We start from the raw sequence: 26,453 nt of genomic DNA, 5'->3' as shown, positions 1-26,453 counted from the left end.
GTTTGGATAGATATGAAATTTTCATAATTTGATCTTTGAATACCATGACTCATGGACTCTTGGCATTTTTCAGATTTTTGGGTTTAAATTATTTTTATAGATTTTATTTCATAATTAAAAAGTAATATTTCTTATTTTTAAAATATTTTGTCATCATTAAACTTTAAACATGAAACAAAGGTCTCTATGTATATCTGTACAAATTTGAAAGAGTATGTATGTATATACAAATATTTAAAATGTGTGCTTAGTTTGAATAAATTTAATAAGTTTTAAATTTTTGTATGTTTAATATATAAATATTTAAAATGTGTGATTGGTATGAATAAATTCAATAAGTTTTTAATTTTTTTTGCATGTTTAATATATAAATATTTAAAATGTGTGATTGGTATAAATAAATTTAATGTTTTTAATTTTTTTGCATGTTTAATATATAAATATTTTAAATGTGTGATTGGTTTAAATAAATTTAAAAGTTTTAAATTTTTACATGTTTAAAATATCATATTCGATAAATATTAATTATTTGAAACTTCACTAATTTCGATAAAAGAGTTGTTGTCTGCTGATTGTAATGGTTCTAATTTAACTTGATATGAGTTGGTTGATGTAATTTTTTATAAAGTATTTTTCTACTCAAAAAATATATCATATTCAAAAATTTTAAACATGAATGGTTAAAATATAGAAATGTAGTGACATAATTTAAGTGTTTTATAAATTGTTATTTTTTTAAATTTGTTTTTATTTAACGGGCATACAATATAAAATCATTTAATAATGAATGAAATGATCCTTGTTATATTATTTAATACTCTCTCCACCATTTACATAAATAATTAAATATTGAATGTATCACGTGACATTAATTTCAACATAAACAGACCCCTCATTGATGAATAATTAAATCCTATATTTAGTAAAAATAATAAATATTAAAATTATATCATTTTAATTTGATTCAATATTCAAAATTACTAATATTATCGAATCATCATTGCTATAATGCATGCACAATCATATTAATCTAATATGAAAATAAATGTATGTATTCATTTTTTAAATATATAAAATTGAATGAAAATCAGAATTTCATGAACTACAATTTAATTTTCATATGTATAATTGTATCAAATCAAAATTTATGTATCAAATTGTACATTGAACCAAAGTTAATATATAAATTCGTAAAAGTTTAAAAGAAGCGTGAAAAAGAACAATTTAATTTTCTTTTTAAGTAATTAAAATTACAAATATTAAATAATTGCCTATCTATTACAGTCTTCCAGTGGTAATAACTATACCAAAAAGAGATGAATGTTGCCTAAAAAACCTAATTAATAAAACAATGTTTCCATAAGAAGGTTTAACAGATATTTGATTTCGATTCGAGATGAATATCGATCAGATAGGAAGCCGAGTATCGTAACCGAAGATTACGGGTTCAGTTTTAACTTCGTTCTCCACATTTCTCCGATCACTTTCCTCGGTGCCGGATCATCCGGACCTCTGTCTCGTTGCCCGGACGTGAAATACAAATATTCTTGCCAGAATCCGACAAGTGTGGTCTTCACTCGGTAAGGAAGTTTTCCGATCACAGACCACTCCTGTAAAAGCAGAATTACAAATATTAGAGCTTTAATGGCTTAGGTAAATAACAAACGATACAATATTTAAAATCATCTGTTGCTGCTTCAATGGCAACTGGAGGTTAAAATGTCGCAAAAGTACTCGATTCTCGATCTTCTAGTGCAAACCTACGTTGCTTCGACTCTTCAAATTTTTAAAGTCCATACCAGACATGAGTATGTTCGTATAATCCTCCAAACATTCATGTTCGTATAATCCTCCAAACATTCTCTAAATACATAATAAATATACCCGTGTCTGAACATGTATCCATGCATGACATTCGTCCCAAAATCGAGTTAACATAAATGGAACAACATGTAGATTATTATCATGTTTCAAATTTTGAAGCAGTATACACAAAATGTAACATAGTCAGTCATGTGAGCCAACACTGCATCATTGAGGTAGCCGTACAAATGCAAGAACAACAGAAAAAGGTTCCTCAAGTCTTGCATGCATTAATGGATGGTCAAAGCCGAAAACTACTAGGTTTGGAAGTTTAGTACACTCGAAAATGAACAAGAAAAATCCAATAACACGGCAGCATGTGAACAGAAATTGGGGTCTTTCATGCATGATTACACAGACATGCTCACTTGCACACTTATGCACATGCATATACCTAAACACTACCGTGCATGAACAAGACAACACGAAGCAAAATATGTAAAGCTTGTGAGTATGTAAGTACATGCAAAAATACGAAAATTTTCTATTATAAAGCCATACAAAAGATAAGAAGATGATACCAGTGTATCTAGATTAAACTGAAACACTTCTCCAACCAGAATCATCTTTTTTGTTATAGGGTGTTTCTCGGTTGTGCCTCCAGCAATAACCAGAGAATTGTTAACAATAGCCCAAGCAAATTCGATATGTGAATCTGGTTTTGGCATCGGAGGTAACGTTTTCCACTTCATTTCGTCATCCAGCATGTATACGTCACTATATACCACCTGAAGAAAAATTAGAAAAATAAGTTGAATATATGGCTCGATTCATATTAATAGAAAAGATACAATTGATACTAAATTTATTAGTAAAAGATAGGTTAAACAACCAGTGGAAAACTCAATGCACCTGGTAATGAGAACAATTAAATGTTTAAATCATCCATTAAGGTTAAAGTATCTGGGAGGTGTATTATAGGGACTGGATCAAATTAGTCCCTCTATTATTAAATGGATCAATTCCCTATACTATTAAAAAGGATCAAATAAGTCCAACTTGTAACAAAGTTAACTTTTATTGTATAAAAACTATCTTGGAAATTATTATTAATTGCAGTTCAATTCCAAACAAAAAATTTCATTTACGGAACCATAAAAACTTTAAAAATATTAACTCTGTTAAACAATAAATGTTAACTCTATTCCAATTTGGCCTTATTTGATTCTTTTTAATAGTATAGGGACTAAACTGATCTATTTAATAGTAGAAGGACTAATTTGATCAGGCCCCTATAATAGAAGGACCTCTCACGTACATTCACCCATCCGTTAATATCTTAATGACCTCCAAGAGAACATCAAAACTATCGTAAAAAGGCAGAGATGCGTCCCAAGTTCAAAGTAACAAAGAACTTCATAATGCATAAAGGAACTATATATTCTGCAGAGGATAGAATGTTCATATACAAAATTCTTAAAGACATTATTTTTACATGTTTAGTAAAATGGAACAAAATTCTTTTAAAAAATAAACATTTTGTCAACAGAACCAGAACACATTCATTAATAACATTAAGTTCACTAATTTAATAAGGCTTTCAGTTACCTAGAAACCATTCCAATTTGGTTAATTTAGATCTTAAGCCAATCTATCATCGATAAGATGATATAGAATGCTTTAAGTAAACAAACCTAGATAAATTGATGTACTACCATATTAAAGTCACATGAAAAGAACAGTAAAGAAAAACATAAATAGCCCTTTTACCTCCATCCTTCGAGAGCATTTAAAAATAGGCGATCCAGGTTTGGCCATAAAATCACCCTCTTGACCGCCAATAACATAAAGATGATCTTTAAACACAACACAGGCCCTACATCAATGACATTTGAAAGATGAAGTTTATGTGAGATTATATAAGGAATGCACAACTGAAATCAAGTTGCAGTTCTCTTGGCCATTAAAAACAAAGAGATGCTCTTACGATACAACTAAATCAGTCTTTCATGATCAAGGACAATACTTCCAAAGTTCCAACTATTTCAATGTTTCAATCAAGCCAACAGAATTTACATTCTCTTCCTTTTCCATTATTGGGTAAGCGTTCTATGTTCATTCAATTGGTACAATTGCTTAAAGATATGAAGAAATAAACATATGAGCAACCTATCAGTTTACGTTGCTCTTACTCTTCGTTTTTCTTGGAGTATTCATGTCTGATAGTTGTTTCCAAAACATATCCGCACAAGAGTGTATGCGAATGACCCTCCACAAACTTAAAAACATTTAAGTATACCAATGTGTGACACATAGCCACACTAGATTACGAGTAACCTGGACATTAGCAACTGAAGTTTAAGCCAAAATTTGCATAATTGCAGTAATGGCGTCATTAAATAAAAAATTGTCTCCATTAGCTTTATGTATGATATGATTAACCGCAAAAACTAAGCATGCATACACGCATCCTTTCAGGCTTTTACTATACAAAAACGTATAAAACTATAAATAATCAACAAAAGATGCAATGGAGTCATAATTGAAATGTACAATCACGTCGTAATAAGAACATGTATCAAAAGCCCAAACAGCACCAAAAGCATAATTTGTCAACTTGTTGACGGGGAAAAGCAATATTGAAAGAAAACGTGTAGACAAACCTATGAGGTCCACCCCGTGGAATGGGTATTTCATTCCTCCATTCCGTTTCTAACGCTTTCCCATCCTTTACAGCGAGACTCCAGTGCTCTAATCCGGGTGTATGCCTATTCTCCTTGCTTCCACCCATCACATGAAGTCTACCTCTCCAAAGTTGAGTGGCTGGTGCATACCTGAAAATATGAGGCCTGTCATTCTCGAGCGTTTTCCCATTAAACTGAGAAACTAGCTAAATCTGGAAATTACCCAGAACCAATATTTTTCCAGTTCATAGAAGAGTCAACAGATCAACTGTTAGAAAAAGACTGGGTTTCTAAAAAGATTTTCTAGAATTAAGTTTAGTAGATGTATAATGTTTGAATCGTCAATGAGAAAATTGGGTTAACAAACCAACATAAACAAGAAGAGGAATTTTTTCTTAAAAACAAAAAGACAGGTTCAGGCATTTGTTCATATAATCTCATCAAAGAGTAAGCAAATTTCAATGTTACTGTTCTAGCTGTTAAAATTAGGCCCACCTGTCTAGACTCAAACTTGGTACCAGCCCATAATGATCAAAGTTTAATCATGAGCCCATCAATGGAGCTAATTCAATGAAGAAACAATTGGAAACCATATAGAAACAGCCATAAACTAGATCAAAGCTATTTGTTAGAATCTACTGCTAAATAGCAATGAAGTTGAACTACAAACTCTAAAGATTGAATTAGTAAATTAACGGTAAAAATGCTATTTATTGTTCTAAAGAATTGATCATTGAAGAAGCAGAAAGAAAATGGCAACACGTTATCTCTTTTGTTATTTGGTACTCAAATATTCACCTAGAGAAGTTCAGGACCCACTCAACAGAAGCGAAAGCAAAGAAAAAGTTAATTCACAAAGCATTACAAACAAGACATAAATTAAACACATTGAAAGTAAACAACCACAGTTTCTCAGGGGCAAGGCCATCTTGTTTCTTCCAAGAGTATTACTACACATCTCCAGCATGATTCGAGATATTCACATACCTAGGGACAGGCAAAGGGGGCATGTCACTCCATTTCTTTGTTTCAGTATCAAGAATAAATGTGTGAGCTGTAGGCCCTCTGCATTGAGGACCGTATTGTCCAGTGACTATGTAAATGTATCGCCCATCCGTCACCATGCCTAAATGTGAGTGTGCCATTTCTTTTGGCATATCAAATCTTCCTCCCCATGTATTATCCGTAAAATTGTATATATCAACATGTGAATGCACCTAAGGAAGTAAAACAGAAATGAGTGAGAACTATAACTCTATTTAACATAAATACGTGCTTAAAAATCACCATATAAGAACTTGAAAATGCAGATTAGTTCCTCCAAGGAAACACTATCACAATAGGACTGCAAATATGAATGAAATCAAAGAACTTGGTAAAATCGTCACAGGATATGTTCCGACAGTCACATCCAAGGCCAAGGAACATAGCTTGTGACAATTTTACTACGTTTAAATTTTCTAAATTTTTCCATGTATTTGGAGGGTCATAGCTCTATACCCATTTCCAAAAATGAGTCCGATATCGGTGCCAGACACAGACACTTCAAGCAAAATGAAGAGTTGGAGCAATATAAATAACATAAACATGACATAGATGCAAAAATGTCTTAATATTTATACATTATGAGTTATTAACGTATCAAAATTTATATAAAATATACAATACCTTAAACATGATTACGATGCATACATAAACACACAATTATGACACTACAAAACACATGAACATGACATATCAAGTCCAGTTATAGCCTGATCATAGGGAAAGGGATTTTATATTTTCAGATTCAACCCCAAACCTACCATATACAACTCTCTTAAGAATGCCTCCATTGATCTAACTTAACTAAGCTACAAATTAAGTAAATCATGTTTTTTGCACTCCAAAAGTAGTAACAATCGCAATGCTTATTAGTTTCATGTCTCAAAAGTAAAAAGAAATAACAAGAAAGGGAAGGCTAATACATTAGCATATGATACTGAGGAACATAGAAAGGGTAGTAGTATGTAACTAACATAATCAATGGTTCCATATCCATTGATTAAGGAAGATACAATCAAGGGTAATGCACAACAAACTATATGAAGACACGATCAAGAGTAACACAACAAAATACATGAAGGCACAATGATGACACAGCAAAATACATGAATTGTCAGGTCTCCGTACAGCCTGGAGATGAGGTTGCATGTAGAGAGATTCAAACCCAGACCTATATATACCACTTAAGAATGACTACATGAACTAACAGCGCTAACCTCCGAATCCAGTAAACCATAATAACAATTTCTAGGCTTATTACATCAGTATATAGTACTGGAGAATTTAGAAAGGGTGGTTTGTGTCTTACTAACAATCCAAGCACGACAAAATACACAAAGATACGATTATGACACAGCAAAATGCACAAAAGCGATAGGATACATGAATTGTTAGGTTTACCTACAGCCTAGATGTAGGGAAATGGATTGCATGTACTGATATTTGAACCCAAATCCGCTACATGTCACCTCTTAAGAACGATTATATAAACTAACTAAGCTAAGCTAAGCTCTAAATTCAGTAGATCAAGTAATTTGCACTCCAAAATAATAATAACAAACTAGAAAGTGTAATCATATGTTACTAACATGATCAATGGTACCATAGCCAGCAAATACAAAAAGAAGATTCTTAATCTGAATAGCAGCACCATCTAAACGAGGAACAGGAGCAGGCGCCATCTTTTCCCATTTAAGTTGAGGAGCAGGCAAATCAGCAAAAGTAGCCGATAAAACTCTACCATCTTTACTCTTTTCTTTAACATTCTTCTCCTGGAAAAAACACCAAAAAAACAGTTTAAAATCGAATCGAATCTGCATTTCCACCACCGAAACAACAAAAAGAGTGTTTTTCACCTTGGGTTTTTGGTTTGCCGACGAATTAAGAGGCTCAGTGAACATTAACGGAAATGTAGCGGGAAAATCAGATGAATGAGAAATCGAAAGAGATGAAAGCTTGAAACGAGAAGATGAAGCCCAGAAAATATCGGCAATGAGACCGATCAATAAAAGACCGATACCAATGCATATCAACAGAAATCTTATTGTTCCCGGTGTATGCTGCTGCTTCCCTGTTAGCCTCACCATCGCATCCTTTTTTTTTTCTTTTTTCCTTTTTTGCTAAGTCGCTGCAAATTGCAGAATCCAATCCCTTTCTTACACCGACGTTAAATTAGGATTGACAAAAATATATACGAGTTCAATTTTTCTTGAATTCAATTTGATTTTTTAGATCTGATAAATACGTGTATATGTAACTGGGCTCGTTTGAATTGAGTCAGATTTGTAGAATATGTAGAATTCAAGTAAAAAGTTAATCGAATATATTTTACAGCATTAACTTAATATTATTCATTAATTATTCGAGATTTTACATAATTTTGATGCATATAAGAAATATTCAACCTTCAATATTTATATATTTTATATAAATATTGTAAATTAAATTTATTAAATTAAAACTAAATTAATAAAATATATTAATATTATAACCAATTTATTAAAGCGATACCATTTTGATAATTCTTAATTACTCAGCATTAAAAATTTAGAGGGCTAAAAAGTCTTCTACCTTAATGTTTTATTTAATGGAATAAAATAATATTTAATCTTTGAACTTAGAAAATTTTCTCAACTTAATCCTTAAATTTTTTTGTCGATATTAATCTTTAAACTCAAAAGTTTTTCTTTATCAATTTTGGTACTAACAAAATTGAAAAAAAATTGTTAAGTTCAGCAATTAATATAAATAAAAAAATTCGGAGACCAAAATAAGAAAAATTGCAAAAACTCATAGACTAAATGTTACTTCATCCTTAATTAATTATGGTATAAAAATGGATAAACTGCACCCAAAAGATTATAAAGCCTTTTTATTCGCACAGTCTGTCTCAACCAATGAAAAACTCTTAATTCTGTTTTTAAATGTAACATATTTGTGAATCAATATTAATCGTTAGAACTTCAATCGTCGATTGCTAGTTTAATGTTGTTAAGTTAAATATATCCTAAATAACATTTCCATTAGAAGAGAGAATGGTTAAAGTTTTGAGTTTAATATGAGAAGAAATAAGCGTTAATGCTTTTGATGAACTCATTAACCAAATCACCTAATTAGTAGAAATACAAATTGGAATAATTTATTTGAATCGAATAAAAATACTAAACCACCCACAGAGTCTAAACATGATGAATTCAACATGCAAAGTCCAAACACATCTGTTTCCTTTTTACTATAAAAATACTTTTACATGTTTTCTTCTAGACATTTGGACATAGCAATTGAAGAAAGTGAAATGGAGAATCTTACAAATACAATCCATATTCACACCATTTTTTTTTTAAAATATTTACACGTAGAAAAAGCTGGAATATAATGCCAAAGCACAGGCTTAACATGGAGTGACGATGCTCAAATAATCTAAACTTATAACATCTAATCATCTCTTTAATAATACATCATAAAATACATATCATATTTTAGCTGTTAAAATGAAAAGGAAAAAAGAAGGTTTTTATTTCAGTTCCATTTTTATATTGCATCTGTACAGCTCCTCCAATCTTGACTGAAAAAGCTCTCCTCGTCAACAAATCTACTTCTTATTGAGCCTGCAAAGTCCCCCAATTCGACTTTAAAATTGATAAATCAATAAAGGTTAAAATATGCCATAAGTCCCCTCTACTCTTTCATAAATTTAGAATTTAGTTCCCCTCCCTTGATATTTCAGATTCCAAATTCCAAGTCCAATTATTAACCCTATTAAAAAATTTTAATTAAATTTGCTGGTGAGATCTTGTGAAATATATATAAATACTCATGCAACTAAAAAAATAATATTATGATCAACATTAACAGTTGAACCTAAATTTTAAAATCTGAAAAGTAAAAAGACTAAATTCTAAATTTATGAAAATAACAAGGACTTATGACATTTTAACCATCAATAAACTTCATCAAATTGTATAGACGCAAAACTATGTTATTCCTATTATTCATTTTTCTTAAGTACCATTATCAGGGATATTTCCGGACACCCAAGTATATAGAAAAACCAGAAGAGAAAAAATTAACGATACTCATGTTGATTAATGCGAGATGCAAATTATAACTCACCCAGATGCTCTTATTAGTGCAATGAGAATGGTTTCATCCTTCTTCCTCGGATTTAGATGAAGCATTCGATTTCATCTCTACCTCCACCGGATGGGGGGATCCACCTGTAACATTGTAAAGAAAATTATATTATGCAGATGAGCATTTAAAAAAAAGAATATTGATCTTATACAGGTTCCCGGAATAATCTCATTCTCAGACAATGACCATTCAAGATTTGTCCATCCTTACATATAATGAACATTGGAACAGCAATGACCCTTCAAGTTTTCTATTGATAGCACCCACAATTTTTTAAGAAAAAATAAAGAAGTACACAGCAATGCATAATGGAAAGTTCGGAAGCTATGTTACTCAAACTCGGGGTCCTCTTGTAATGTTAAATTCGGCACATAAGTATTTAGCAATTCATTCAGGGAAGAAACCTTTGTCTTCTTCATCCCTTTCTAACGAGGGATACATGCACGACAGCCATATAACTTAAATCCTAAAACCTTTGTCCATTACTATGAATATCATAACTGTTGTAAAAACGAACACCAACTAAACAGACATAGAAAAAGCTAACTAACGGTTCAAACTTTCTAGTAATATAAATGCAGAAAAGCACACAGCAATGCTGAATGGACAATTAAGAAGCTATGCTATTTAGACTCAAGTGTAAGTATCAGATGCATACTCAACTTTTTCCTAAATTTTTTAATGTATTTGGAGGATCCTTTCTCTGGTCTCTGGTCTTATCTTAGCACCCATATCTGAAATATGTCAAAAAATGGATACAAAAGGTTCGAAAGTAATATTTTCTTACGTACTTCTGGTGAAGTTAGGCATCATTGAGAAAAAATTTCTCAATCACATAGTATTTTCTCTCAAGAAAAGAAAGCTGGTTCTTACCTATGAATCGCAAGTTATCAATCACTAATTTTCAGCCGCCGTAATATGCCTAAAACAATGGCGAAATCTCTTATTCAAAGATACCCAATGCCGGTAACTAAATAAACCTATATAATAAACAATTATATTCTAGTCAGAATGAACAAACCCGAATAACTCAATAAAAAAAACGCCACGTTCTAGGTTGAATTGGTCAACAAAGAGGAACCGTATTTATATTATTAAATTTTTTAATAGTATAAGCATAACGGCAGGTCCTTGGGAAATCAAATTGAATATTAGGGTAAAAGTTTGCGGGTTTGCCCAAATTTAAAAATAATCAAGTTCACCATCAAATTGAAAAGTGGAAACAGGTTAAAATTACAGGGCAATTGATAGCATTGGATCCTCGAAATTCAATTTGAATGTTAGGGCAAACTTTTCCCCCAAATTTAAAAAAAATACAAATCCACCGTAAAATTGAAAGGCAGAAGGTGGATTCATATTGCTAAGAATTAGATAACTGAAATTACCTTTGATGAAATACTCGGAAGAAGGCCAACCTCGTACGGTGGTGGTGGACAAGGACTCCTCCGGGGTCAAAGGATTAGCCAATTTCTCAACAATCTGAGCAAGGCCGTATGATTGCGACGTGGGAGGCGGGACCCAATAAGAGGATCCGGGTAGGAAAGGGAGCCAATCGGGCGCCGAACGGCGAACAATGATCCGATGGATGGCGTCTTCGAGTTTTCGCAGGAGCGGATCGGAGGAAGACTCGGAAGAAGCATCGGACTGATCGAAATGATTGGGTTGGCTCGATTGGGTTCGCAACGAAACGAGACGAGAGGAAGATGTGCAAGGTTTGGTGAAGGGTCGTAGCTTGATTACGGTTTGGCAAAGTGAACGAGCCATTAAGCGGTGAATGGATAATGGGGAAAGGGAAAAGGGAACAAAGATACGTATTAAAAGTTACAGGCTCTGCCTCTACTTATAGAGCTTAGAGACATATGGGCCGGTAGAGTCGCGATTCGGTTCTATAAATTTTATATGTCTTAACTCTTAAGGTTGAATTTGGACCGGCCCAATATTAAAGTTTTAATTAAAAATTGTGGAAAAAATAAATTACGTAAAATTGTATGTAAACAACACATTTGTTGCGAATACAAGAAAGATTATTTTTTTCTTTTTTAATGCTTACTTGTGCTTAAAAACCAATTAGTTTTGTAGTGTGTTCTCTTTTTGTTGAATGATGTATTTATGTTATTTTTCACATGTTTAGATATATGACCAATATACATACATATGTAATATACATTTGTAAATGTATTATATAAGTCCTTATATTAAGAGTTGAATTACATTTTATACTCTTTACTTAAAAAATAAGTAAATTAATTTATGTATATTAAATTAAAAAGTAAACTAATCATTCTATTAAAAATTTATCCATTTCTCTCAGCCAATTATCTTTGACAACCTCATAGAGCTGAAAAATTCTCTATTAAAACGGCGTATAATAATTTAATATGGATAGATAATCAAACAGGGAATAAGATTTGGAGGGGAATTTAAAAGACTAATCTACCATCAAGAATCAAACATTTTCTCTAGATAGTTATATACCGTAAGCTCTTAACAAACTTTGAAAGGAATAAAAGAAATTTGTCTCCTACAAGGAACTGCACCATGTGTGGGGACAATCAAGAAACAATTATTCATACTTTGCATGATTGTTCTATTGCAATTAAAGTATGGGAAAAGGTAATAACCCGAATTATTTGTCTCACTCCTTTAATTTAGATATTTTGAATTGGATAATTACCAACTTGAATGACGATTTTTGTGGAGATGATGCTCACGCGGGACTCTTTTTTGTCTTGTGCTAGATGCTACGAAAAAATAGGAATGAATTTATTTTTCAACATATTTCAAGTAGGCCTGATTAGATTGTATGCAAGGTAGAATGCTTTAGGAAATATGTTAGAAGGGGCTTCGGTTTAAAGTTCGAGCTATGGGCTATTTTAATTGGTTTAGAAGTGACTCGATTAATGAACTATAGTAAGATTATTGTTGAGAGTGGCTGCTTTAATTCAATTGAAATAACATTAGAAAATTCTGTAGATATTTATTAAATGACACTCATACGACGTATTATTAAGGCCAAAAGGTAACTACATATCAAATTTACTTTCTTTTGAGTTCTCTAACTTTCTTGTTAGGAAATTATTATTGCGAGATAAATTCGGTGCATCACATGTAAAACTTATTTTATCTAAAAGCATTTGATTTACTCCTTTCATTATAAAAAATATATTCATTTATAGTTTTCTATTATTAAAAACTATCTAATTATTTTATTAATGATACCAATTTTAAATAATGGAAATGGACCAAAGTTTTAATAAAATTATTAGTTTATTATTTAATCTAATATATAATAGTTAATTTATTATTTTCTAGTAAAAAATATATATATATAATCTGATTCTTTATATATAAACCTTGGTAATACTTTTACCTATATATAATTAAGATATGTCCATTAGTTCGAAGGGTGTACTGGAATTAAATTTATTATTATAATTGATGAAAAATATGGGTTAATTGCCTTTGCTAAACATCAAAATCGAGAGGTAATAAAAAGGTATTTTTACCTTAATTTTAGATTCCTTTTTTTTTTTTTAGAGAAAAACGGGTTTCCAGTTAAAGCATAAAACCGGCAGCTCCCACATACAGGAGAAAGAAAGACAAAACGAGCAAAGAAGCTGCCCTCAATAAACACTCGGATGCCAAGAAACAGATCCGAAGCGCCGCCGACGTTGCCAACTGGAGAAACTAAGTGCAGCGGCCAAGAAACATGGAAGGGGACTTCGCTTGAGGAGAACCGAGGAAGCAAAACACGGCAGCGCAAGACCCACCGCACGGAAGTTTAGTAAGATTATATTCGCGCAAACTTTAAACAAATCTCTAATTCTTCAAATCTCCTCTCTCGTTTCCTTCACTATATACAGAAATCCTTGTAAAGGTCAAAAATGCCAACAGGATATTCAAAATCGCCATTGGAGCTTCTCAACAGTTCCCACCAATCCAAAGTGCTGAAAGCCGCCATTTTCTCTAGATTTGTTCTTTTAATCCTTTCTATCTTATGGCGCACCCTTCTCGCCCCTTACGACACCTCCGCGCCTCTCAACCCAAATTGCCTCCGTAATCCTTCTCCCCCTCTTCCTCCACCTCTTCTCCCTTCTCTCGGTTCTGCCATCGAGAATGGTGTCGTTTGGGACAGCGTTTATTTCGTCCGGATCGCTCAGTGCGGGTATGAATACGAGCAGTTCTACGCGTTTCTGCCCTTATTGCCTGCTTGTATTTTTGTCTTCTCACAAACAGGTCCGTTATTTGAAGAATTGGAGGTGTATTTGTTTGGGATTTTTTTTGGTTAAAATTTGTGCTGTAACATTGCAGTTTTCGCGCCATTGGTTCCGATTATCGGTTATAGGGCAGTGTTGGCGCTGTCTGGTTATGTTGTTTGCAATGTGGCGTTTATTTTCACGGCCATTTACCTTTACAGGTGAATTTTCATTTCCAGCTACTCGATCCCAGAAATGTTTTTGATATTATTTTTATTAATTGGTTTGTGTTGGGAAGTACTAAATGTTTTTGCTTATTAGTTCAAGGATTAGGTGCACCCGCCATTGAACCAAATGCTCAGTCGTGCTACTAAGTATTAGGTTTAGTAGTATCATATATCATAATAATCCCTTATGATTGGCCTTTTTTATTTTGGGCGTGTCCATTTATACCGTCTCTTATAGTTTTTAAATTGATATAAGAATAGGGAAGGTTTATTCTTTGAAAGTTTTCAGTGTTCTAAACAAGCAAATTGAAGTGTACATGTGACATGTAGGTGATAACTAGTTTTTGACTCTTGTGTGATAGCAATAACTAGTTTAGTATAAATGCAGGTGTTGTATTGTTTTCCTGAAAGATGATCGGAAATTGGCATTGGTAAAGTTGGACTAATTAAGATAGCATATTTTAGGAAAGGAATATCTGTCGTAGATGATGCCGCTGTTATAAAGTGCCAAAATTTTCTTTCAACCAAATCTCTGCCTTCTTTCTTAATGTAAATCTATTATTCTTCAATGGGAGCAGTCCTTGACCATATCAAGCACTAAGATCAGCCGTAAATACTAGCAAACTTCTGAGGTTTCAACTAACATATAAAGAGAAGCCATCTCAAGTAGTGTTGCTTTGATTACTTAGTACTTCCCTTGTTATTCATGAATTTGAAGGGGTGGAGCTGGCATTTTTCTCATAAAAAAAATTAAATATGTGAATTTAATATCTGATTTCAGTTTTATGAATTCATATATTCTTAAGAGGAGTTCCACATCTCTCCTTCCATTTGGAATGAAAATTTGAAAATTTTGTAATGATTGCCTGTTTATTATGTTATCAAGATGGATTTTCTACATTTAAAGTTGAGGTTTTGGCATATGGGATACTATATAAAATCAATCTTAATTGGACAAGTCACAATGTCTCGAGTCATATTTTGAGACGGTCTTATCTTCTTGGTAGTGAGATTGGCCTGAATATGGGCATCTTATGCAATTATGATTTAATTTTGTGATGTTTAATGCTAACTTTTTTATTATTTGTTTTATCTTAAAGTTGGTACATTTTAACAATTTCCATTGTCGCATTAAGCCCTATTTTATGGAACAAGATATAATTGTCTTGCTGTTACTTTTTTTTAAAGTTCCTGTGATGTTGCTCTGCATTCTAGATTTATGGAGAATCATGATATTTTATTTAACTTATGACTATTCTCCTCATGCTTTTGCTCTAACAGGCTTTCAGTAATTATTTTGAAGGACCCCAATGCTGCATTGCAGGCTTCCGTTTTGTTTTGCTTTAATCCGGCGTCCATATTCTACTCATCAATGTAGTGTTCTCATTTCTTTCTTCTTATGTTGATTTTCAGAGGGTGAAGTAGATTGTGGATTATCTTTTTTGTGTTTTCTTGTGATTGCAGATATTCTGAGAGCTTGTATGCCTTGTTTTCAGTTGGTGGATGCTACTATTTACTATCTCGTGCAAATAATATTGCGGTGCTTTGGCTTGCTCTTTCTGGTTTTGCAAGATCTAATGGAGTGCTCAATGCTGGTTATTTTGGGTTTCAGGCAATGCATCAGGCTTATGATGCTTTTTATCTGAAAAAGCGTGCTTTTGTAAGTTTCTCATTTTCTCAGGTTATAATGCTCTATTTGCAGGTTGTGTTTATTTTCCCACAAGGCTTCATCCTTAAGGCAATGCTGAAAGGGCTAGATTTCAGTTATTTGACTGCTTATTAATGGTTTTATCTTCAATTGATGTTTAATGGGCTGCGGAAGCATTGTACATAAATCCCATTCCTAGGTGAAGACATTAGTGGAAATGGGGTATAGTTAATGGAATTAAACTCAAAACCTTAGTCTAATATCATGCTGTCAATGAGATAGTTAGGTAACTAAATTTCATATTCAGCTTGCAACTGTCTATTTTTTATGCTCTATAACTCTTCCTTTAATTTGTTTGCTTCTTCCTCTTTTTTTTAATTGTAAAGCTGATCTTCTATCACAGCTGCCTCATTTCTTAGTAATTATATAAATTTTCTTAATCTTAAATTCAATGTGCAATTGGACCTTGTATGCAGATTACGAAGTGAATTTTGCCTTAGTGTTAAGGTTTCAATTGATAAAAGTAAAAGATCAATCCAGAAATTTTAATAGGATATAGAGGAAGTAACAGTTTTTTTTTTTTTATGTTTTAAAAGAAAGTAGACAATTTTGGGACATTCTTGAAAGGAAGCACAAACATTTAATCTTCAATTGTATTCATGCCTAGTTGCCAGTTTTAGTTTGCACCGTTTAGTCCTTAAAGAAATGAAATGGAAATTTTTTTTTTCCAATACGTATTTTTATTTTTTTCAGCCAACCAATAACTATTATTGGCTTTATGTTTTACATTGCAGTACATGTTTTTTTGATATCATATAATAAGTTAGTTCAGTAAACATGAGGGCATTTTTTTGTTTTGATTCATGTTTTTTTGGTCTTCATGTATTTTCCATTTACACATGTTCCCACAAGGGCATTTGCAGGTATCTTTTGTGCATGTCTATCTTGTTTCCTTAATTGTCTTCAATGGGTGTGGGATCATTTTGCTTATGCCAAAGTGGATATATTAGTTAGTTTGTTAGTTTGTTTGTTAGTTAGTTAGTTAATCATTTATTAATATTGAGCGAATTAATATAATACCATTTTTTAGCTTTCTATTATGGTATGTGATTTTGCATCAAACATTGATTTGTGAGAAGGAATATTCTATTATGCACCGCTGCTGGAGTTTTTTTATTCCACCAAGGCAGTTAGAGAGTTGTTACATTCCCTTTTTAAGGCATATTAAAAATAAATTAAAAATAATAGACATGGCATATTTCAGTTGTAGAGTTTAAAAGTTTCACTTTAAGAGTACAGTGAACAAACTTTTTAAACAAATGTATGGTTTCATAAACAACTTTCTATTTCCGTGCTAGTTGGCATTGTGGATTCTTATAAGTGGAGCACTGCGTTGTATCTGCATTTTTGTTCCCTTTATTTCTTTTCAAGCATATGGCTACTACAATATGTGTCTAGGACGTTCTTCCGATGAAATGAGGCCTTGGTGTAAAGCAAGAATACCTTTGCTATACAATTACATTCAAAGTCATTATTGGTATGTTCTTTTGCTGGTCATTGTATACCATTTATTGCATTTTATTCATACATGGTATGTTAGTAATTATCAAGTTCTCTAGGTGCTAGTTTAAATAATCCTGCTTACAGGAAATCATTAATGTATTGGAATCTACTTTTTAGCTTTCAAATTTTATACCGATTAGATTTTGTTGTGATCGGTTTCTCAGATGCATGCTTTTGTGTTTTACTTATATTCTAGGGGAGTGGGATTCTTGAGATACTTCAGATTTAAACAACTGCCAAACTTTCTATTGGCATCTCCAATACTGTCTTTGGTAGTTTGTTCAATCTTCTATTATGTGAAGTCAAGACCTGAAATAGTTCGATCATTGGGTTTTCAAGCTTCAGTTGAGGAGAAAAGTTCCATGGCAGTAATTTTTTCTTCTCAGAAACCACAAAGATCAAACGACACCCAATTTTCAGAGAAATATTCTTCTAGGAAGCAAGGTATTACTTTCGAAAACAAATGGCTGGTGAATTATGAATGCCGCCGCATATTTCTCTGCATGGCTGTTGGATTGGTGGTTTTAGTACTATATTGTGTTTGTGTTTGTTTCTGCTTGTGTGCTGAAATCTCTCTCTTACAAAATGTTATATGAAAAAAAAATTGTGGGAACAGTTCGACAACCTGTTAAAGCAATTATTATCGTTGTGACAGAAAATCATAATCTTAAATCGAGGAAGAAAATAAGCCAAGGAGAGGATCTTGCCGAGGGCAGAACGGTTCATGGATCATTAGAGAAGCTAGGATATACATCTGCTTTCGTTCTCCCATTTATCCTACAGGTTGGCTTCATGGCAGCTACAGCATTTTTTGTGATGCATGTCCAGGTTAGTTTCTTCCCCTATAACATTATCGATTTGCATGGCTCATAGAAAGAATAAGAAGTATGAAAACGTTGAACTTTTTCGTTCCTCGTTTCTATTCTTGCTTTACATTTTTGCATCACATTTTAGCAAGTCAGTATTTAGTAAGTATAGCGAAAGGTAGCTTCGTATTTAACATCTAAAAAAATTAGGTGATTGACAGGTGGCAACACGTTTCTTGTCAGCCAGTCCGTCTCTATATTGGTTTGCTTCGTTGATAATGACATCTCATAAGAAATGGGGATATATGATATGGGTATATTGTTTTGCTTATATCCTTCTCGGCAGCTTGCTCTTTTCGAATTTCTACCCTTTCACTTAATTATGGGATGCGATCAAATCCTTGTAATGATGCGGTGGGAGGAGATTTTGAAGTTGTACTCCATAGAAGAGATGATTTATGATAATAGCATGGTTAGATAATTATATTATGTATTTGCCTAAGTTCCCATTGAATTAAATTCTTGTAGTTTTGTTAACCACGGAAAATATGTTCTCATCTATTTATTTCATTCACAAGATTGTTTCGGATTTTCCTTTCAAAAAATTAACAAGGGTTGAAATATACTTCACTTGCTCTTTTATCAACTTATTTGGATACATATCAGATTAACAAGTAGGGTTCGGAGTAAAAAATTGAAATTTCATTTTCATTTAATTTATAATTAATTATAATTTTTAATGATTTAAAATAAACATTTTCTAAAAACTCTATATAAAAATATTTTTCTAAAAATGCCATATAAAAGTTATTGTCTATTGGTTGGTTACTTGAAAATTTATTTTTAAAAGATATTTATAAAAGCACCTTAAACTTTTTATGAACTATTTAAAATGAAGTTCTAATTTGTAAAAATAAAATGAAAAATAAAAAATTATTACGGGACTGATATATGAGCTATTTAATGTTGATATTATACATATTTGTAATTGGTCTTTTAAATAATGTATTTTAAGGTTTGAAAATACATTTGATTGGAGTAATTTTATTTCAACATTTAAAGTTAATTTTAAGTACTTAAATAATATAAAAGAAAATTCAAACATCAAATTGAGAAACTCATATACTAAAGTAAACATTAAAGCTAATTTCGAGTGAAAAAAATTAAAATAATATAATAAAGTAATAAAAAGCATAACATTTGTTTTTTTAATATATTTATATCACTCATAAAGCTATAATAATGTGATTTTAATCACTTGTATGATTTTCCAACATTATAATCAATGTTATCAAATTAGATAAGATTGTGGGATTGAATAAAAATGAAAATCCACTCATTGATATTTATAATCAGAAGTAGCTCAAATTATTTTGAAACATTAAAGCCAAAAGTGGGTAAAATCGTAAAATAAAATTTCTTTTATTACTTTTCTATTTTTAGCAAAAATGTTTAGATTTTTTCATCCGTTCAATATTATTTTTAAAATACCAATTTTCTTAATTATCATTAAAAATTATGTTTTTTTCCTATTTATATTGGTTTAAAATTTAAAAGTTTTTTATATAATTCATTAATTTTATTTTATTTAGAATAATCATTGTTTTCTTTTTAATATCATTCATGAAAATTATAAAATAATTTATGCATTTTAATGATTAAAAAAAGTAAAATGTATGTAGAGTTAATAGTCAAATATATTTGGTGGTAGAGGACAGGACTAAATAGTCAAATTAAAAGCATCATTTCACATGGAAGACAGTGATGAGTGATATTTTATTTTTATATACATCTAATGGACTCATAAAGGGAGATTCATTATCAGTATCGAAGTAAAGCAAAGACCAAAACGAAGAGAGCAAAGACTAAGAAGCGATCAAAAAATGGCAGCAGCTCCAGAAACAAAGACCGTTCATTCACCAGCACTCACTTATTTCTCCATGTTATCCTTGCTCTCACTTTGCCCACCTTTTGTTATCCTACTGTAAGTTAACTCAATACTTCATTTTTTGAAGTGTTTTTTTTCTCTAATCTAATGTGTGAAATCGAAATTTCTATTATAATAATGAAGATAAAATGTTAACAAGTTTTTAGATCTTATTGATTTTCTTTTTTTGTAAATTGTTGTTGACAGTTGTTGGTATTACGGATTGAATATTACGTCAGTTGTCAAATTAATAGATTTAATAGATTTCTTATGTTTGTCTATTGTTTTGCGATAAAAGTCCACTCTTTTTTTTTTCTGTTTGGGTACCGGGAAAATGAAGGAAAAAATGCTTAATGTTTGAATCTTTGTTTAGTTCATGAGAGATGCAAAAGAAATTTGAATATAAATTTTTTTTAAAAAAGTTCTAATTTTATTTTAATAGCTGGAGTTCAGGAATAGTTTTTTCATGGGGTTGTTGGCACGTGAAGGTATTTGGGTTTGTAAAACATGACGTGAGAGGAAATGAGTAATTTGTTTTTATGGGTCAGAAAGAGGAAAATATATAGTTTTATAGATCTGAATTCAGAGCTTTGCATGTGCATATAGGTCAGCTAATGCAACTCTTTCTTGTTTGTTGAAATTTTCAATGTTACTTGGACTCGGGTGTGAGTGTCGGATACGAGTATCTGTCTTACACTGGGCATGATCTTTTTCTATGTATTTCTATGTGTTTTGAAATACTTGGAAGTCATATCCTCGTACCCGTGTGTTGGGTATGAGTATTAGACATGGGTACTTCAAGAAAAATTGGAAGTTAGAGCAATATAACTAATGCATATCTGGATATGACTACGAGGATATGACCTTTCTAGGATCTTCCAACTACATGAAAAACATTTAAAAAATCAAACATATTTGTGTTGGATTCGTATTTGAATTTGACATGAAGGCTAGAGTTCGAGTAATGTGGTAGGTGACTCTATCATGTTTTACCTTTGTGGTTACTGACTGAACGTTAAAAATTTCCTCTTTGGAGTGATTGCTGGCACTGTAATAATTTTACTTTTTCATGAATATATGCACCTAAGAAACAGTAGTTTTTGAGGTTAAGAGTTGGAATTTAGTAATGTTTTTGTTTTATTTGACAAATCTAATTCTGTGGACCATTTTAATGTTATCAGAAAAAGGATGCTCTGATTTTTGAAAGTACAATGGAACATTTAGCTTTGAGTGGACCATAGTTGTATTCTACTCGAATTAAGGCATGATTGTCAGATTGGGCATGAGACCTGCACGAGTATATTCAAATCTTTTAAAGTTTTACATTAAAAATTGCACATGCCTTATCCAACACTCACACTCAAGTCTGAGTAATATAGCGTAATATCCTTCTGTAGCTGCTTAACCGAGTTCTTCCTTGATTTTGCAAAATTTCCTATAATTTGATTGCCGAGTTCGTATTAAAATTGTTTCCTTCCTACATGCAGATGGTATACGATGGTACATGCTGATGGATCCGTTGTTCAAACTCGGAATTATCTCAAGCAGCATGGATTGCAAGGTTTTATAGATATATGGCCAAGACCCACTGCAATTGCTTGGAAAATTATTTTTGTTTATGGAGCATTTGAAGCAGCACTTCAATTGCTTCTCCCTGGAAAGAGGGTTGAGGGTCCGGTATCTCCCACTGGTAACCGACCTGTTTACAAGGTATGAGTCTATGTTACTCCTACTCTTCGTTTTTCTTGAAATTCTCATGTCTGACCGACATGGATATGGGTATATGAATATGAGTAGCCTCCTCTAGTCCAAGTAGTTTAGGTTTGAGTTACTTGATGTTTTTTTACCCTTTTTATATCTTTTAAATGGAATTATGAATTCTTAAATCATAATATTTATAGCTACTTTATTGCATAAATCATCAGCTTTGTTTTATTGATTTTGCAGGCGAATGGTATGGCAGCGTACTTTGTGACATTGGTTACCTATATTAGTCTTTGGTGGTAAGGACTTTACTTTTTAGCATATCAGATGCAATTTCAGAATTTCTTTTCTTTGATTAAACAAATATATGAAGTCTATATATACTGGTCATTGAAAGTGCAGAAAGGAAAACTCGGAATGTAAATAAGGGCCCTGTATCAGTTTGGAAATAGTGTTTCCGGTTTTTAATTCCACCTTCGTACTTTTTTAATTTGGTAAGGGTGGATTTGAACTGTGCTCTTTTAGCAGTGGGATGCATGCACCTACTCATTGAGCCAAAATTTCAGACTTCTAGTCTTATTCAGAAATAACCCTGTGATTGATTTTCGTCATACTGAAATGCTGTTTACACTCGTAGTCTTCTGGTGCAAAGTTCCTATTCGTTCCTCGGAAATTAAATGCATGATACTAGCATTCCTTTGATCCTTCTTCTTTTTCAGTGAACATGAGTTTTCTTATTCCTGTTTTCTGGTCTCGACTTAACTTTCAAGCAACATCAATCTCTCTACGATTTTTGTTTCCAGGTTTGAGATTTTCAACCCCACGGTTGTTTACGATCATTTGGGAGAAATATATTCAGCACTCATCTTTGGAAGCTTGATCTTTTGTGTTTTCTTATACATTAAAGTGAGGAAATAAGTTTAGGTCGAGGTAAGTTTGTTCACTAGTTAACACTTCCATTATGTTAACTCCACCACTGCACTTTATGTTTGCAGGGTCATGTGGCACCTTCTTCTACAGATTCTGGGTCATCGGGGAACTTGATAATTGATTTCTACTGGGTAAGAATCTCTGAACTTTTGATATTTACATTAGCTGGTGTTTTAATGTTCCTTGCCAAGCTTGAAAGGTATGGATCGTGTCGAATATGAAACTCTGAGACATTGCCTTGGATAATGCAGATTTGTATTTTTAGTTGATTATACAATGAAAGTTTGTTGGTGTGGGCCACATATATAGACATGCAAATTATATGCTTGTATATGCATCATAGAAGTATAAGATTGTGAAAAAAATGAAAACTTCTCAAAAACAAACCCGAAGTGTAGAGTACTCTACTGGCTTTTACCTAAAATGAAGAAAGAGAGACTGAGTAGGTAATGTACGAGCAGCTGCAGATTCTTGAAAGACGAGTTCTTAGGAAGAATTATGCAATGTAACTTCGAGAAAGCTTTTCCATGATGCATGTGGTGAGCGTAAGAGTGTTGTGCTCTTTTTTTGTTGCAGGGCATGGAGCTGTATCCACGAATTGGAAAAAACTTCGACATCAAAGTCTTTACAAATTGCAGATTCGGGATGATGTCTTGGGCTGTTCTCGCTGTCACCTATTGCATAAAGCAGGTAACTCTTGCTGGTTAATTTTTGCAGTGCTGGTTTATTTGTTTATAATAAACTAGTTTTATTTTGCTCTGAATTGTAATAAACTAAATTGAGTCTTCTATCGTTAAGAAAATAATCTTTTTGATGCCACCTTTAACATCACTTTTTTTCTTTACTAGTATGAACTCAATGGGAAAGTTTCAGATTCAATGCTTGTGAATACGACATTGATGCTTGTGTATGTTACAAAGTTCTTTTGGTGGGAAGCTGGTTACTGGAACACAATGGACATTGCACACGATCGAGGTTTACACTCCTACTTTTCTGTCTAGAAGTCTCATATATTGCCCATTTATTGGCTAAACATTAAATAAGCTCTCGAACTATTCTAAAGTTCTAGGAAAAGGGCCATGATATTCTATTGTACCCTAATAAGGCCATGAACTTTTCCTATATACTATATTGCTTTGACTATTCAGTTTTCTTGAAGTACTCATGTCTGATATATATTTGGAGGAGGAATGGGGATATAACCTTCAAGGATCCTCCAAATACATGGAAAAATATAGAAAAATTGAACATTCTCATGTGGGAACACATACGTATCCAATTCGAGTCCAAGTAACATAGACTATAAAAGTGTGTATGAAAAGCTAATATGTATATGCATATGAAATATGTATATATGCTTCATTATTCTATTGTAGTTTATGGCTTTGGTGTTTCTTGTAATTAAACCTTCTATAAGCTGTAATAGATATGCCTGTTTTAATTTTTGCTATAAATTCTCAGCCATAGGAATTTCTAGTGTTCTGCAGATGTTTAATGTTTTGATAACTGAAATATTGTTTCAAACTCTATCCCATCTTAATTCATATCTGGGTTTTGGCAGCTGGATTCTATATTTGCTGGGGTTGCTTGGTTTGGGTTCCATCCGTGTATACTTCACCAGGGATGTACCTTGTCAACCATCCGGTAAACCTTGGAATGCAGGTATGTTAACGTTTCTCTGAAAATTATAGACAATATATTGCCAGCCATGTTCTTATCATTATATGTTTGTCGACCATGTTACTTGCTTGGTTTGGAGATTAATGACCCCAATAATTTTGAATTGCAATTGTTTGAAATAAAACATTTTTTGTTGTGTTACTCCAACTGTTCCTTCTCTTATCCATGTTCAATGCATATCCGGACATGAATATGGAGATGCAATTATCTAAAAACCCTTTAAATACATGGAAAAACAATTTTTTTTTTTTTTGTTGGGGGGGGGGGTGGGATGGGGGCAAGAACATAGCAGATTTAGATTTCAGCATTCAGCTTCCAAGCTGGTATTTGTCAAGTACAGCTTTTACGGAGATTAATAGTGTTGGTTGTTGAGGTAAATATACTTGTTTTCATTCATGCAAACAAAATCTTGTATCATGGAAAGGACCTATAGAATTAAATCAACTCTTCTAAAAATCTTGTTCATAGGAAGTGAGACTGGTAATTTTTTACTCTGCTGAAGTTAAAAGAATTACACTGTAGGTGGATAAAAAATGAACTCTTCTAACAATTTGCTTTCTATGTTGTAGCTTGCACTATATATTCTTGTCGCTGGCATTCTTTGCATATATATCAACTATGATTGTGATAGGCAAAGACAAGAATTTCGCAGAACAAATGGCAAATGCAAAATTTGGGGAAAAGCTCCATCAAAGGTTCGTATCTCATGCCAGTTTTCATCTCCATTTTCATGTTCGTAAATTCAGACATTGGTATTCGAAATCACCGTCTGAACTCGTCTGGTCTTTTCTACAGATTGAAGCCACCTACACAACAACATCCGGGGAAACCAAAACCAGCCTTCTTTTAACATCGGGATGGTGAGTTCTTTCTACCATGAATTTTCAGTATCCCTTCTTTTGTGAAAATATTTGTTGGCTAAATCAGCATGTACAAGCTTTAACTCGAATCGGGTGGCCTTTATAGGAAATGATGATGTTCACTTAATTGTATTACCGGAGAATTTGTTTGAGCTGTGGCTTGGACCTCACATCGAACATAACACATTTTGTATCATGGATTTTGCAGGTGGGGTTTGGCTCGTCATTTCCATTACGTGCCAGAAATATTAGCTGCATTCTTTTGGACTGTTCCGGCTTTATTCAACCATGTAAGCTTGTTCGTAATTGTTATAAGTATACTACTCGGTGCTACTTGTAACTGTATCTGATTTTTTTATTGCTTTTGGTTACTTCATTAGTTTCTGCCATACTTCTATGTCGTGTTTCTTACCATCCTCTTATTCGACCGAGCCAAAAGGGATGATGACCGGTGCCGGTCCAAGTAAGTAATTTAAACTTCTGTGTTTTACCCAGACTACTATCTTTTGAGTGGCTTTAGGTTTTGGATGTTTAATATTGTTTTAACGAGAAAACATTCAAGTTTTACTAATGAGATCATTCATCTTAGAAGTTGAATGAAGGTTGTAACTAGAGATTGTTCTTTATTTCAGATATGGTAAGTACTGGAAACTATACTGCAACAAGGCTCCCTATAAGATCATTCCTGGAATTTACTGAGAGATGGATGTTTGGGGAATCCAGTGCACCGCCTGCATTTTGTTTGCAATGTGCTTTGTAACATCATCTCCTTTACAAATTGCCAACGAAACTCCTTTTGGTCTTTTTTTGAGTGTAGAGGATTAAAAGCTTTGCTTGGCAAATGCTGCTTGTATTGAAATCCTAGGATATATTCCAAGTACTAGTGATAATGGTAAAATAAATTTTGGCATTCTTATTTTCAGTCCGTTTTAGAATTTATTATTTAAACTTTTAAATGAGTAGCTATCAATTCAGTTTCGAAGTAGGTTATATTATTATGATTTTTTATTATCTTTTAAGATATTTTAATATAAAATAAAAAAATAATGAAACTTGAGGTTTTAACCAGAACTTATAATCTAGTTTTTAGCTCACAAATTTATAGCAATCACAGTTTAATTCTTTTACTCATATTCCAATTGATTTCGTCATTTTATTTGATTTATTTAAAATTTAATATTTTGAAATCGAATGAAATCTCGGACCATTTTTTTGAGGGAACCCCAAAGGTTTAAAATTAAATTTGC

General features: G+C 32.3%; 4 protein-coding genes across 7 annotated transcripts; 2 read left to right on the top strand and 2 right to left on the bottom strand.

Annotated features, from left to right (window-relative positions):
* Positions 1-1,157: 1,157 nt before the first annotated feature.
* On the bottom strand, positions 1,158-7,832 carry LOC108487011 (kelch repeat-containing protein At3g27220). The gene is made up of 7 exons (XM_017791204.2): positions 7,388-7,832; positions 7,121-7,303; positions 5,475-5,704; positions 4,467-4,637; positions 3,574-3,679; positions 2,385-2,591; positions 1,158-1,610 (listed from the first exon to the last, which is right to left on the bottom strand). Exons 1-7 carry the CDS (start codon positions 7,616-7,618, stop codon positions 1,440-1,442), a joined length of 1,299 nt encoding a protein of 432 aa, XP_017646693.1. The 5' UTR covers positions 7,619-7,832; the 3' UTR covers positions 1,158-1,439.
* An 892-nt stretch (positions 7,833-8,724) lies between these two features.
* Positions 8,725-11,506, bottom strand: LOC108486975 (uncharacterized). 2 transcript variants are annotated; one of them, XM_017791143.2, is made up of 3 exons: positions 11,051-11,504; positions 9,645-9,748; positions 8,725-9,139 (listed from the first exon to the last, which is right to left on the bottom strand). In XM_017791143.2, exons 1-2 carry the CDS (start codon positions 11,427-11,429, stop codon positions 9,678-9,680), a joined length of 450 nt encoding a protein of 149 aa, XP_017646632.1. In that variant the 5' UTR covers positions 11,430-11,504; the 3' UTR covers positions 8,725-9,139; positions 9,645-9,677. The 2 variants fall into 2 exon arrangements, with proteins under 2 accessions (XP_017646632.1, XP_052876493.1); XM_053020533.1 differs by lacking the exon at positions 8,725-9,139 and adding an exon at positions 10,539-10,645 and having other exon boundaries at positions 9,714-10,399; positions 11,051-11,506.
* A 1,568-nt stretch (positions 11,507-13,074) lies between these two features.
* Positions 13,075-18,694, top strand: LOC108489718 (uncharacterized). 3 transcript variants are annotated; one of them, XM_017794428.2, is made up of 8 exons: positions 13,075-13,901; positions 13,977-14,082; positions 15,370-15,462; positions 15,553-15,748; positions 17,095-17,273; positions 17,496-17,743; positions 17,955-18,127; positions 18,316-18,694. In XM_017794428.2, the coding sequence occupies exons 1-8, from the start codon at positions 13,550-13,552 to the stop codon at positions 18,379-18,381; spliced, it is 1,413 nt and encodes a 470-aa protein (XP_017649917.1). In that variant the 5' UTR covers positions 13,075-13,549; the 3' UTR covers positions 18,382-18,694. The 3 variants fall into 3 exon arrangements, with proteins under 3 accessions (XP_017649917.1, XP_017649916.1, XP_052876387.1); XM_017794427.2 differs by having other exon boundaries at positions 13,079-13,901; positions 18,327-18,694; XM_053020427.1 differs by having other exon boundaries at positions 13,650-13,901; positions 15,378-15,462; positions 18,327-18,694.
* Positions 18,695-19,828: 1,134 nt separating this feature from the next.
* On the top strand, positions 19,829-26,128 carry LOC108489075 (7-dehydrocholesterol reductase). Its single transcript, XM_017793345.2, has 13 exons — positions 19,829-20,089; positions 21,520-21,742; positions 21,980-22,035; positions 22,540-22,642; positions 22,732-22,797; positions 23,243-23,356; positions 23,515-23,641; positions 24,228-24,328; positions 24,916-25,041; positions 25,142-25,206; positions 25,415-25,496; positions 25,587-25,669; positions 25,839-26,128. The coding sequence occupies exons 1-13, from the start codon at positions 19,989-19,991 to the stop codon at positions 25,903-25,905; spliced, it is 1,314 nt and encodes a 437-aa protein (XP_017648834.1). The 5' UTR covers positions 19,829-19,988; the 3' UTR covers positions 25,906-26,128.
* Positions 26,129-26,453: the final 325 nt, after the last annotated feature.

This window comes from Gossypium arboreum, chromosome 10 (genome assembly GCF_025698485.1).
Source record: "Gossypium arboreum isolate Shixiya-1 chromosome 10, ASM2569848v2, whole genome shotgun sequence".
In the NCBI taxonomy this organism is placed as follows: domain Eukaryota; kingdom Viridiplantae; phylum Streptophyta; class Magnoliopsida; order Malvales; family Malvaceae; genus Gossypium; species Gossypium arboreum.
This window is presented reverse-complemented; position numbering and strand designations above follow the sequence as displayed.